This window comes from Oncorhynchus masou, chromosome 5 (genome assembly GCF_036934945.1).
Source record: "Oncorhynchus masou masou isolate Uvic2021 chromosome 5, UVic_Omas_1.1, whole genome shotgun sequence".
Classification (NCBI taxonomy): Eukaryota; Metazoa; Chordata; class Actinopteri; order Salmoniformes; family Salmonidae; genus Oncorhynchus; species Oncorhynchus masou.
In genome coordinates this window covers 25735480-25749965 of record NC_088216.1, presented here as the reverse complement: position 1 = coordinate 25749965, position 14486 = coordinate 25735480, and the positions used below count along the sequence as shown (strand labels likewise).

The 14486-nt window shown below is 43.1% G+C and overlaps 1 protein-coding gene across 1 annotated transcript; it reads left to right on the top strand.

Annotated features, from left to right (window-relative positions):
* Positions 1 to 12152: 12152 nt before the first annotated feature.
* On the top strand, positions 12153 to 14486 carry LOC135526429 (small integral membrane protein 28-like). Its single transcript, XM_064954799.1, has 2 exons — positions 12153 to 12385; positions 13215 to 14486. The coding sequence occupies exons 1-2, from the start codon at positions 12275 to 12277 to the stop codon at positions 13629 to 13631; spliced, it is 528 nt and encodes a 175-aa protein (XP_064810871.1). The 5' UTR covers positions 12153 to 12274; the 3' UTR covers positions 13632 to 14486.

Below are 14486 nucleotides of genomic sequence, written 5' to 3'. Positions count from 1 at the left end.
AAACTTTTGAAACTGCTAGGATTGTTGTACAAGCTATAGTGATGACATTGTAGCACATGGTCCATTTTTTAAATTTAACTAGCCAAGTCAGTTAAGAACAAATTCTTATTTACAATGACAGCCTACCGGGGAATAGTGGGTTAACTGCCTTGTTCAGGGATAGAACGACAGATCTTTACCTTGTCAGCTCAGGGTTTCGATTCAGCAACCTTTCGGTTACTGGCCCAACGCTCTAACCATTAGGCTACCTGCCGCCCCAATAAGAGCTTCATATACTTTTTAGGCCTTTGTCTATCAAGGAAAAATGATACATAGCTGGATTTCTGGTACTGAGGTAAAGACAGTTTCAGATTGGTTGAATAATCTAATATTCAATGGATATTCAGGGTTGTCAGGGATATTCAGCAAGTTGGATGCAGTCTATCACAGTGCCATCTGTTTTGTCACCAAAGCCCCATATACTACCCACCACTGCGACCTGTATGCTCTCGTTGGCTGACCCTCGCTTCATATTCGTCACCAAACCCCACTGGCTCCAGGTCATCTATGAGTCTTTGCTAGGTAAAGCCCCACGTTATCTCAGCTCACTGGTCACCATAGCAGCACCCACCCGTAGCACGCGCTCCAGCAGGTATATTCCACTGGTCACCCCCAAAAGCCAATTCCTCCTTTAGCCGCCTTTCCTTCCAGTTCTCTGCTGCCAATGACTGGAACGAATTGCAACTGCGACCTGGCAAAGATAAAGCAAAGCAGTGAGACACAAACAAAAATAACAGAAGCTGGAGACCCATATCTCCCTCACTAACTTTAAGCACCAGCTGTCAGAGCTGCTCACAGATCACTGCACCTGTACATAGCGCATCCGTAAATAGCCCATCCAACTACCTCATCCCCATACTGTTATTTTTATTTTTTTGCTCCTTTGCACCCCAGTATCTCTACTTGCACATTCATCTCTGCACATCTATCACTCCAAATTGTAATTATTTCACCACTATGGCCTATTTATTGCCTTACCTCCCTTATCTTACCTCATTTGCACACACTGTATATAGACATTTTCTCTATTGTGTTATAGACTGTATGTTTGTTTATTCCATGTGTCTCACTGCTTTGCTTTATCTTGGCCAGGTCGCAGTTGTAAATGAGACTTGTTTTCAACTAGCCTACCTGGTTAAATAAAGGTGAAATAAAAAAATACAAAATGAAAAAATAGTTTTCCTTGATGGTCCCAACAGCAGTTAGGGACCATCAACATAGTGACAAATCAAAATTGTCACATTTCCATAGCTCTTTAACCATTACTCCTAAAACTTTCAAAACTGGTTGTAGCTAACCTGATGGCATAGACACACATTGTACACACTTTTGTATTGTCGATTTACATCTCACACTATTTTCAAAATGTATTTACATTTTTAAATTTCAATAGCTCTTTGGTAATATGCCCTACTGACTCCAAACAAGGTTCAGATTGTACACTCAGTGGGCCTACACATCACACACCATTTAGTTTGTCCATTTTAATTTCACACGTTTTACATGAATTTTTCAAAATTGAAAATTTAAATCGCTCCTTGGTCATGTGACCTATTGACTTCAAACAAGGTTCAGAATGTCCACTGACTACCCTTACATAGTGAGTGGACTATAGTTATTCCATTGTACTGGATCTAATTCATATTAGCATTTTACATACATTCATAAGTATAATAATTTTTTATGACATACTGTGGAAAAACTTGGCTGCTGGCTCTGTCACTTTCAGACATGCGCAGAGCAGACTGAAGGGGAAAGGGTAGCTCTTGACTTGAACCACAGGGGTTCTCTGTAAAGAGAGCGTAATCCAAAAGGCACAGACACACCCCTTGACCTTCAATTGGCACCCTTGACCTGTATGTATTCTCTCCTGATTGGTCTCCGTGGTGCTTAGTCAATGGGAACTTAACTGACTTGAGTCAAGTAGGTCACATGACCAAGGAGCTATTGAAATTCGAATGTAAAAATGTTTTTACTTTGTGTACGCTCCCTAATTAATTCAAGTAGGAATTAAAAACCGTCTATAGAAATTGCAAGTTATGACAACGCTACATGCACAATGCCCATCAATGCAATGCAATGCAAAACAGTTGCTAATTACCATAATAACACTTCTCCACGCCAAAACAATGTATTTCCAATCGCGAAACGCACACAATAATGTACAATGAACTACCACGATTTATCAGTACAATGGCGCTTGGACGCAGGTACCAAGCTGTCTTCCCACAAGAGTTCCTTACTACGCTGCGTATGATAACAGAGAAATGTGTATTCCATAACAACGAGTTGTTTATGACAACACTATAGCTACATTGTTACTCCACCATTGGTCAAGGACTGCCCACTCTCATCAATGTAATGCAAAGCACCTCTTCTACTATATAAAACAACATGAAAAACAATCCGATTATATTATAAACCAAACATTTCCAATCCAATCACAGAGATCAAGCAGTAGATTTGGCAGCAACGCCAATAAAGAAAATTACGTATACGCCTATTTCTGACATTTGCCACGCATTTTCCGAATTCAACTGTAGCTGTTAGAGGCTCGGGATATCTATTAAAAATACTCTGCATAAAGTTCGTCCATTTTTCTTCTCCAGATCGGGCGATTTCAGTCTGTAGAAACTGGCGTGCAACAGTAAACTTACAGTTGAAGTCGGAAGTGTACATACACTTTGGTTGGAGTCATTAAAACTCGTTTTTCAAGCACTCCACAAATTTCTTGTTAACAAATTATAGTTTTGGCAAGTCGGTTAGGACATCTACTTTGTGCATGACACAAGTCATTTTTCCAAAAATTGTTTACAGACAGATTATTTCACATATAATTCACTGTATAACAATTCCAGTGGGTCAGAAGTTTACATACACTAAGTTGACTGTGCCTTTAAACAGCTTGGAAAATTCCATAAAATGATGTCATGGCTTTAGGAGTTTCTGATAGGCTAATTGACATAATTTGAGTCAATTGGAGGTGTACCTGTGGATGTATTTCAAGGCCTACCTTCAAACTCAGTGACTCTTTGCTTGACATCATGGGAAAATCAAAAGAAATCAGCCAAGACCTCACAAAAAAATGTGTAGATCTCCACAAGTCTGATTCATCCTTGGAGCAATTTCCAAATGCCTGAAGGTACCACGTTCATCTGTACAAACCTTAGCACGCAAGTATAAAAACCATGGGACTACACAGCCATCAAACCACTCAGGAAGGAGACGCGTTCTGTCTCCTAGAGATGGATGTACTTTGGTGCGAAAAGTGCAAATCAATCCCTGAACAACAGCAAAGGACCTTGTGAAGATGCTGTAGGAAACAGGTACAAAAGTATCTATATCCACAGTAAAATTAGTCCTATTTTGACATAACCTGAAAGGCAACTGAGCAAGGAAGAAGCCACTGCTCCAAAACCACTATAAAAAAGCCAGACTACTGTTTGCAACTGCACATGGGGACAAAGATTGTACTTTTTGGAGAAATGTCCTCTGGTTTGATGAAACAAAAATAGAACTGTTTGGCCATAATGACCATCTTTAAGTTTGGAGGAAAAGGGGGGATGCTTGCAAGCCGAAGAACACCATCCCAACCGTGAAGCACAGGGGTGGCAGCATCATGTTGTGGGGGTGCTTTGTGCTGGAGGGACTGGTGCACTTCACTTTGACATTTCACATTCTTAAAATAAAGTGGTGATCCTAACTGACCTAAGACAGGGAATTTTTACTAGGATTAAATGTCAGGAATTGTGAAAAACTGAGTTTAAATGTATTTGGCTAAGGTGTATGTAAACTTCCGACTTCAACTGTATTCAACTTCCACAAAATCTCCTGAGATTAAGTCAAGCAGTGTTTTCACCTTTTCCACATCCATATAAGGGTTTCATTCTCTGGGTGCAAGGCACACAGGGCCTCAACCAGTTGGCTGTTTCGTTAGTTGACATTTCTGGATGCTGACATTTCTCCCAGTACAGCATCCAGAGTGCTAGAAAACACTGTCTTTTACACTCCCTCTCATTATCCTCTTCTTGCTGGCCCATTGTTGTTTCGGCCACATATTCTTTCAGATTACTACTCACTACTTTTTGCCGTTTGCTTGGAGCGGGGGTGTCCGTGTGTTTGTATTTCCTGACAGGAATATTCCAGCCACTCTCTGCCTTTGAACCACACGCTACAAAATGCCAGTTTTCTCCCACAGTACAGGCGGGTTGGGTATCTTGGCGGCTGCAGGCCCCTCCTCGGGTTGGGTACCTCCTATGTCACCAGGCTGCAAGACGGTTGTGCAGGTGCCTTTGCTGCTGGGCTCCACGGCCTTGGCCTAGGTGATTAGCGTCGGCTCAGCAGCCTCGGCCTCTGTGGCAGGCTACTCCCCCTCCCCGCCGCTTGATCCGATGCTGCCGGTGTGCCCTGGAAAAGCCACTTTCTAATATCCATCATGCTATCAGCTACCTAGCTAACTGTTAACATTAGCTAAATTCCATCCAGCTGTGCGGTTAAACTTTTTTTGGTAGTAAGTAACTTTGAAAGTAATGATTCAACCGGTAGAATGTGTATGACATATGTATGATGCATGCAAGGGAGTTGCATGAATGAAGCATACACAACAAATCGGTTGGGAATGACAGAGGGGGCAGATTGTGGGACACAATAGGGATACAAAACTGAGGGGGCGCAATATTCCAACTAAGGGGGCACTGCCACCTTTTGCACCCTCATGACACCGGGCCTGGATGCTCATGCATTTATTTTCTCCTTCAATATCAAAGGGACTTGACATGGTCAATCAGTGAGATTGTATTTCTATTGCTGAACCCTGCTCTCCTGGGGGATATTTATTGTTTTAAGTCCCTGTATCACGTAATGCTGAGTTTCACTAGAACTGTAGTAAACTGGCCAAAATCTCAGCCTGTGTTCATGTTGGGCCTTTTGAGGTGTGGCCCCTTTTTAGGTCCTTTTAGTGACTGTGTTTAAATATATAGTTCCTAGTTGGCACACTTTGCATATGAACAAGCATGACATGCAAAAATAGGTTGAATTTACATTTACAGCAATACTCAGTGATTCTTTATATGGCATCTTGTTGAGAACAATTGTATAATTTATTTCAGTTAAATCTGTGGTATGATTTTACACTGGATGACAAGGTACTGTGGGTGTTATTATGGCAAAGCTATGACGAAGCATGTTTAGTGCTGCACCATCAACACCGTGTGACTTCATGACAACCAAAAACTAAGGCTCTTATGAGATTACAGCTGCAGTCTTTTATAGAAGCAGACATAGAAAAAAAGAGCTGAGCAAAAAAATGACATCATTCTCTCTGTATATGGAGTCTTGGGAAATATCCTCGATAACACTGGGGTCTGTGTGTAGAGTGTATCCAAATCCACACAGGTTAATGTGCTTTCCATGCGCGTTGGCATATATGTACCTGATTGCATGTTATGTAGCCTATGATGACAATACACATAACATACTGTGTTATGAAATAGACCTGGCTTTCACATGCCCTGTGGGAGTTTCTCACAACAGCCAGCCATGATGGAAATGCTTGTTAATTATCACATATAAATCCATACAATTCTGCTTCTTTTATCACCTGTCCTTCCACTCCGTTCCACCTACCCTGTCGTTCAGTGAGTCACACTCACATTAATGAGTAACCTTGCCTGAGATCTGAGATCATTAATGCCTAACCTTAAAGCTCACTGGCCCAACACAGTCTTGTTTTGCCCATGAGACCCAGGTTCGGACCCAGTCGGTCATACCAAGTCCATGGCATGAATGATATTCTATCATATTGGCCTATAATCCAGCTGTAGTGTTAACTAGGATGCCAGGATTACCTTAGAATGGGTTAATATGTCTGAACTATGCCTCCCTCTATGCTCTTTTTTCTCTTTATTGCAGGGGAACCACTGCACCAGGCAGACTTTTTAATGGCACCCTATTCCCTATATAGTGCATTACTTTTGACCAGGGAACCTAGTTGTGCACTAGACAGACTGATCGGCCCACTCTGGATGCCACGTGAGCTGTAATTACAGTCCCCCGCACGCCTCCCAAATCCCCCCCTGGCTCGGACAAATCCCAATCTCTCTCCTGTTTGACATCCACAGGCCGATTGGAGACAGATGTTGGGCCTGACAGCTGGACCCACTGCAGTTGGTGGACATCATACATGGCTCAATCTGGACACAGGGATAATGGATGGAGATGGATGCAGATAATAACTGAATAGATGAACAGTGGGCAGCCATCTTTAATTAAGAGAAAGGGATATAATTATCTCAGTTTCTGCTGCACAGCTTTAGAGTATGGAGATAAATCCATGGAGAGCAGGACCGCAAAATAAGAGTTCAGGCACACTGAAATCCCCTGTTCAAATAATTCCCAATATAATCCAAACTGTCATTTTCCGTCTCTGGGTTAAATAAGGGGGCAGAAAATCTGAGGAAGACTGCTCTATTTGTAAGAGCCCCCCTTTTCCAAGAAGAGGACACTCATCCTCTGACAGAGACAGACAAGTCAGACAACACACAATTTAGAATCAAAAGGCTGATGGGGGAAAAAATAAATACATGATTTTAGAATTATGGGCACTGCAAGCAAATCTCCAGTAAAAGGTGTTGCGTAATGTCTCAAACATGTGGGTCTTTGGTTTCACAGTTAAAGAGCATCCCAGAGCAAGTGAAGATGAACGCAAGGGTCCTATTATTTCCCGTTTTTTTATTTCACCTTTATTTAACCAGTTCTCATTTACAACTGCGACCTGACCAAGATAAAGCGAAGCAGTGCGACAAAAACAACACAGAGTTACACATAGGATAAACAAACGTACAGTCAATAACACAATATAAAATCTGTATACAGTGTGTGCAAATGAAGTAAGGAGGTAAGGCAATAAATAGGCCATAGTGTCAAAGTAATTACAATTTATCAATTAACACTGGAGTGATAGATGTGCAGATGAGGATGTGCAAGTAGAAATACTGGTGTGCAAAAGAGCAGAAAAAAACAAAAAACAAATATGGGATAAGGTAGGTAGTTGATTGGAGGGGCTTTTTACAGCTGCAGCGATCGGTAAGCTGCTCTGACAGCTGATGCTTAAAGTTAGTGAGGGAGATATAAGTCTCCAACTTCAGTGATTTTTGCAATTCGTCCCAGTCATTGGCAGCAGAGAAGTGGAAGGAAAGGCGGCCAAAGGAGGTGTTTATCACAGGACAAGGTGAAGCCCAAATGCAGACACAGGAGGCAGATGGTTGGAGTCTTACAATGTTTATTAATCCAAAGGGGTAGGCATGGGAATGGTAGTGAACAGGCAAAAAGGTCAAAACCAGATCAGAGTCCAGGAGGTACAGAGTGGCAGACAGGCTCGTGGTCAAGGCAGGCAGAATGGTCTGGCAGGCAGGTACAAAGTTGCTGCAGGGGGTGCAGAGCTGTTGGCCGGGTTTGGGGTAGCCAGGTGGAAAGCATGGCCAGCCGTAGGGATAAAAAATTCTTGATTATAGTGGATTTATCGGTGGTCACAGTGTTTTCTAGCCTCATTGTAGTGGGGAGCTGGGAGGAGGTGCTCTTATTCTCCATGGACTTTACAGTGTCCCAAAACCTTTTGGAATTAGTGCTGCAGGATGCAAATGTCTGTTTGAAAAAGCTAGTCTTCGCTTTCCTAACCGACTATGTATATTGGTTCCTGACTTCCCTGAAAAGTTGCGCATCGCGGGGACTATTCGATGCTAGTGCAGTACGACACAGGATGTTTTTGTGCTGGTCAAGGTAAGTCAAGTCTGGAGTGAACCAAGGGCTATATCTGTTCTTAGCTCTACATTATTTGAAAGGGGCATGCTTATTTAAGATGTTTAGGAAAGCTTTTTTAAAGAACAACCAGGCATCCACTACTGACAGGATGAGGTCAATATTACCCGGGCCAAGTCGATTAGGAAGGCCAGCTCGCAGAAGTGTTTTAGGGTGCGTTAGACAGTGATGAGGGGTGGTTGTTTGACTGCGGACCAATTACGGACGCAGGCAATGAGGCAGTGATCACTGAGATCTTGGTTGAAAACAGCAGAGGTGTATTTAGAGGGCAAGTTGGTCAGGATGATACCTATAAGGGTGCCCATGTTTACGGATTTGGGGTTGTACCTGGTAGGTTCCTTGATAATTTGTGTGAGATTGAGGGCATCTAGCTTAGATTGTAGGACAGCCGGGGTGTCAAGATATCCCAGTTTAGGTCACCTAACAGTAGGAACTCTGACAATAGATGGGGGGCAATCAAGTCACATATGGTGTCTAGGGCACAGTTGGGAGCTGAGGGGGGTCTATAACAAGCGGATTTTTAAAAGTAGAAGCTCTAACTGTTTGGGCATAGACCTGGATAGTATGACAGAACTCTGATCATAGGGTCAGAGGGTCCAATTAGCAGCAATAGATGAAACAGGGAGCCGTTCGGTACTCGTTACTATGCTGGGCGAGCGGGAGACACAGCGTTCAGAAAAGATAGTGGGCTGGGGCTAGCAGAGGCTGGTTGAGAGCACATCGGCCGAATCATGTCAGCAGACCAGCTGCTGTGTCGACAGGCCATTTGGCAAGAGAGGTATTGTAGTTGGTGTACTTCGTTTGCTAGCCGAAAGATTAGGCTAGCTTGAGGCTAACTGGTGCTTGCTTCTGGACAAGGGCGTTAGCCAAAATAGCTAGCTAGCTGCGATGATCCGGTGTAATGGTCCAGAGCTTTCAGCAGGAATCTGGTGATGTCGGGGAATAAAGCAGTCTGATGTGTTCAGGGCTGATATCGCGCTGTGCAGACTGGCAGGTATTATCCAAGCTATCCGGGCTAAAGCATCTGGTGTCTGAGCTAAAGGTAAAGACCGCTGGCAGTGGCTAACAATACATGTCAGGATTTGGTCAAATAAAGCATAAATTACAATGGTGTTATATTTTGTTTTTCTGTCGTCTCAAATGCTTTTATACAGTTGAAGTCGGAAGTTTATATACACCTTAGCCAAATACATTTAAACTCAGTTTTTCACAATTCCTGACATTTAATCCTAGTAAAAATTCCCTGTCTTAGTTCAATTAGGATCACCAGTTTATTTTAAGAATGTGAAATGTCAGAATAATAGTAGAGAAAATGGTTTATTTCAGCTTTTATTTCTTTTATCACATTCCCAGTGGGTCAGAAGTTTACATACACTCAATTAGTATTTGGTAGTATTGCCTTTAAATTGTTTAACTTGGTTTAAACGTTTTGGGTAGTCTTCCACAAGCTTCCCACAATAAGTTGGGTGAATTTTGGCCCATTCCTCCTGACAGAGCTGGTGTAACTGAGTCAGGTTTGTAGGCCTCCTTGCTCGCACATGCTTTTTCAATTCTGCCCACAACCTTTCTATAGGATTGAGGTGTTCTTCAGCTTGCAAGCCTCCCCCTTTTTCCTCCAAACATAACGATGTTCATTATGGCCAAACAGTTCTATTTTTGTTTCATCAGACCAGACGACATTTCCAAAAAGTATGATCTTTGTCCCCATGTGCAGTTTCAAACCGTAGTCTGGCATTTTTATGGCAGTTTTGGAGCAGTGGCTTTCAGGTTATGTCGATATAGGACTCGTTTTACTGTGGATATGGATACCTTTGTACCTGTTTCCTCCAGCACCTTCACAAGGTCCTTCTGGGATTGATTTGCACTTTTCACACCAAAGTATGTTCATCTCTAGAAGACAGAACGCGTCTCCTTCCTGAGCGGTATGATGGCTGCGTGGTCCCATGGTGTTTCTACTTGCGTAGTATTGTTTGTACTGAGGTCTTGGCTGATTTCTTTTGATTTTCCCATGATGTCAAGCAAAGAGGCACTGAGTTTGAAGGTTGGCCTTAAACTACACCCACATGTACACCTCCAATTGACTCAAATGATGTAACAAGAAATTTGTGGAGTGGTTGAGAAACGAGTTTTAATGACTTCAACATAAGTGTATGTAAACTTCAGACTTCAACTGTGTAACTAGTTGAAACATTTCACTGGCAAATAGTGACATGGCTTTGTGTGACAAGACATTCTATATGTAAATGGTTTTACACACAGAGCAGTAGAGACAGCAACAGGTTGACAACGTTTGGAGGTAAACGGTCGTATAAAAGAGATGATTATTTTTGAAACTTGTATATAATGTTATCAAAAATCACACAAATTGAGGTCACACAGAGAGTACACAGAGACCTATATTTCCATGCCAAATGTTTCATCCAATACATTTCTTGATGACGCTAGTTGATGGTTGACAGCTGATGGTGTCCAACCTAAATGACAGGTCAGCTTTTAACACCATTAATACCCTTTATAAGGGATTAATTCCTGTAAACCTTATGTTTCCTTGTCCTAAATCCTGACCTTATTCTCTATCCCACTGTTCTAATGCATCACTTCATTACTGGACATGTTGTGTTTGGCTGCTGTCTGTGGGATATTTGGTACTCCGTCACAACCTCAATCTCTTATCTGTCAGTGTGACCTCTTTAGCTCTGTCCGTCCTATGCCTGAAACCAAAGAGCAAATGAACCTGTTTCAGTCAGGATTTTAGGTTCCTATCAAGGGTGTGTGAGCATCAAATCAAATCAAAATCCAATTGTATTTGTCACATGCGCCGGATACAACAGGTGTAGCCCTTACAGTGAAATGCTTACTTACAAGCACTTAACAACAATGTAGTTTTAAGAAAATAGAAGAAAAAAATAATAGAGATATAACAAATAATTAGGTAGCAACAGTAAAATAACAGTAGTGAGGCTATATACAGGGGGTACCATTTCAGAGTCAATGTGCGAGGACACCGGTTAGTCGAGGTCATTGAGGTAATATGTACATGTAGGTAGAGGTAAAGTGACTATGCATGGATAATAAACAGAGAGTAGCAGCAGTGTAAAAATGGGGGGGGGGGGACAATGCAAATAGTCCGGGTAGCCATTTGATTAACTGTTCAAGAGTCTTACGGCTTGGGGGTAGAAACTGTTAAGAAGCCTTTTTGACCTAGACTTGACGCTTCGGTACTTCTTGCCGTGCGGTAGCAGAGAGAACAATCTATGACTAGGGTGGCTGGAGTCTTTTGCAATTTTTTTAGGCCTTCTTCTGACACCGCCTGGGAAAGAGGACCTGGATGGCAGGAAACTTGGCCCCAGTGATATACTGGGCCGTACGCACTACTCTCTGTAGAGTTTTAGGGTTAGTGATCACTGTTGTGTCGTCGGCAAACTTAATGATAGTGTTGGAGTCATGCTTGGACATGCAGTCATGGGTGAACAGGGAGTGCAGGAGGAGACTGAGCATTCAACCCTGAGGGGCCCCTGTGTTGAGGATCAGTGTGGCAGATGTGTTGTTACATACCCTTACCACCTGGGGGCGGCCCATCAGGAAGTCCAGGATCCAGTTGCAGAGGGAGGTGTTTCGTCCTAGGGTACTTGGCTTTGAGGGAACTATGGTGTTGAACGCTGAGCTGTAGTCAACGAATAGCACTCTCATGTAGGTGTTCCTTTTGTCCGGGTGGGAAAGGGAAGCGTGGAGTGCAATAGAGATTGCATCATCTGTGGATCTGTTGGGGCAGTATGCAAATTGGAGTAGGTCTAGGGTTTCTGGGATAATGGTGTTGATGTGAGCCAACAAACAACACATTTCACTGCACCTATCTGGTGTATGTGACAATAAAACAATAAAACAAAACAACACCAAACTCATTGGTCCAGCAGCAGCTGTGTAATCTATATTCCATCTTACCGTCTGTATTGTAAGATATTCAATTATCCTGCCCAAGTCATTTCCATGTGGCTATTACTCTAGACTCTCGATACAGCTACCATCATCACACCGATGTTGACTGACAAATGGGGACAACCATTGTCCCCTCCCTCCCTGCCTCTATTCTCTCCAATAAAGCCAAAACTAGCTACCTCAAATCCCCTCAAGAGGAGATTGCCCTTGGGACTTTTAGCTCCACAGTCATTGGGCGGTTCCCTGGCCTGGATCCTGTCCTGCCCTGCTTATAGCACACGATATGTCTCACCACTCCCCCCCTTACCCCTGGCAGCACTGCTTTCTCTGTCAAACTCTGTTCGGGCGCCGAGGGACACACAGCTGGATCGCTCCTGACCAAATCGCCCTCTGTTTCCTGCGCTCGCTTAGTATTCGGACAGGTTTGTCTTGAGTTCTGCTACTCAGTTTGGCCCTTGTTTGCCTCCCACGACACCACGGCAGCATGAGAACACTACTGGACAGCAGCTGGATAAAGTTTGGGCCAGCCGGCAGAGGGTCCATGGATTGGGTGACTGGGTCACCTTCTCCCCCTATGGTGGAGAGACAGTTACAGGTAAGGGATCATCAGCTTGTTGTTACTGAGTGAGTCTGATTCAGTGGTTGTCTTTACATATAGACTGCTGTGAGACCCAGAGGGTTTTGGTAGGCAACCCGAGTCCTGGAGAGCTGCAGCAGATTTTGAGTTTACTTTTTTTGCTTGACACCTCGGAGTAGGTAGGTGGCATAGTGGTTTAACAATCTAACGAGCAGACTGAAAATCATTCTGAAAAATACTTTTTTAGGTGGATTGTTTTTATTTTATATGATCTTTTATTTTTCCTCACTGGAGGATCGCTGTCCAAGGTACTTCATCCAGCCTCCACATACTTTGGGCTATACAGACTTTTGCCGGTTACACACTTGCTGTTGTTAGTTGAGTACCTTAAAATAGTCTTGGATGTCATGTCTATGGTGAGTGCTTGTGAGTGCAGTTCATGTCAGGGCAATGGCAAAGAAAAGCTTTCAGCAGAGTGGAGTGATGCTGATCGGTCTTTAGTCAGTCATCCAGATGAGGATCAGCGTTATCTGAGCACTGAAACCGATTGGTCTGGTGAATTTGGGACACTGATTGTGTCAACAGGGGAATATAACACTCAGGCAATATCAAAAAAAAATATCATAAGCTCTATTGAGCCTCTGTAGGATATCTTGATTTCACAACCATGTATGTTCAGGTTTGAGAAGATGGAAAAGGATCAACACTGATCCAGTGGAACACATTACTGATTTTCTGATTTCAATTCTTCAAAATAGTCCTGAATGTATTTATGGGAATCTTTTTTCTGTCCTTTCAATTTATGTGATTTATGATTTATTAACCCTTTCCCCTTCAAAACCACCAGGGCTACAACTGGAATGATCTGAACCTCAACCAGGAAGGGAGGTCAGAGCTGCTCCTCTACGTGGTCCTCCCCGTCACCTCCCTCCTCATGCTGGGCCTCCTGGTACTCCTGGCCTACTGGAGGTGCTCCTCTCCAAAGCTCAGCCTGGCCCAAATCATCACCCTGGACCTCCAGGACCCAGAGAGCAGCGATGAGTTCCTCTCCTCGCTCACCAGCCATGGCGAACGCCGCACCAGCACCAGCTCTGACATGTCGGACAGCTTGTTCGTCATGGTCTACCTGCCACCGCCCTACGAGGAGACGTTGACCAAGATCACGCGCGCCGCCAGTCTGACCAGCCGGAAAGAGTCCATGAAGATAGAGGACCTGGAGGCCCGCCTGTGTCCGGAGATCAAGTCCAGTGGACGCTACGTGTGACTGGGGAACACTGGGAGTGTCTCTCATATGGCACCCTATTCCCTATATAGCCCACATAGGGCTCTGGTTAGAAGTAGTGCACTAATGTAGGTAGTAGGCTATATGGTATAATTTCGGACTAGAACTAAGAGATTGCTTTTGAAGGGACTCCATATAGCAAGCTCTTTAGAATAAGGGGATTTCAATGGTACCAGCTTTCTACACAGAGGAGTGTGCAATTGCATTAAAAACTGGAAGCTGGAAATTGTATTGATTGGCTGTACAGGATACAGTACATCTAGATTCTCTAGAGAGGACATATGCGGACTATGTACAAACCGTAGGTTACAGTAGGCAAATAAAACTCCTTCAACAATACAAAACATAATATGCAATTAATTTGCGTTGTTTTTATCTCCTAAATGAAACACATGATCTCCTATTTTTACTTCCACACATTGTATGAGTCACACCATGCTTACAACACTCCTGTTTCTGTGTTGTTTCAGCTTGGTCCCAATTTGGAGACTGAAGAATGTCAATGTGCAAAAGTGCAAGAAGGTTACAGACGTCTTATATGTAATACTGTATGTCATTTGAATTTGATTTGAATTGTATTTATATGTAAGAAGGTACAAAGACCTAGCCTGGACACCATGTCTTTGACAGGGGTGACAAGGAGTGGAAGGTTAGCAAGACTGGTACCCAGGCTTACAAAGACCTTCTCCAGGTTAATAATTCCCTTCATTCCTTGGAATCACATCATCAAGGTACTCCTAAAAACCTCAGACCTGATATGTTTGATAGACTACATAACAGATATGCATTCTAATTTACAAGTAATATCTTTGTACAAAGTGTTATATTGTTTTTAAA

Coding starts and splice junctions, on each gene's coding strand:
- LOC135526429 (XM_064954799.1), top strand. CDS start 12,275: ATGAGAACACTACTGGACAGCAGCTGGATAAAGTTTGGGCCAGCCGGC. Junction 12,386..13,214: donor TGGTGGAGAGACAGTTACAG/GTAAGGGATCAT, acceptor CAAAACCACCAG/GGCTACAACTGGAATGATCT.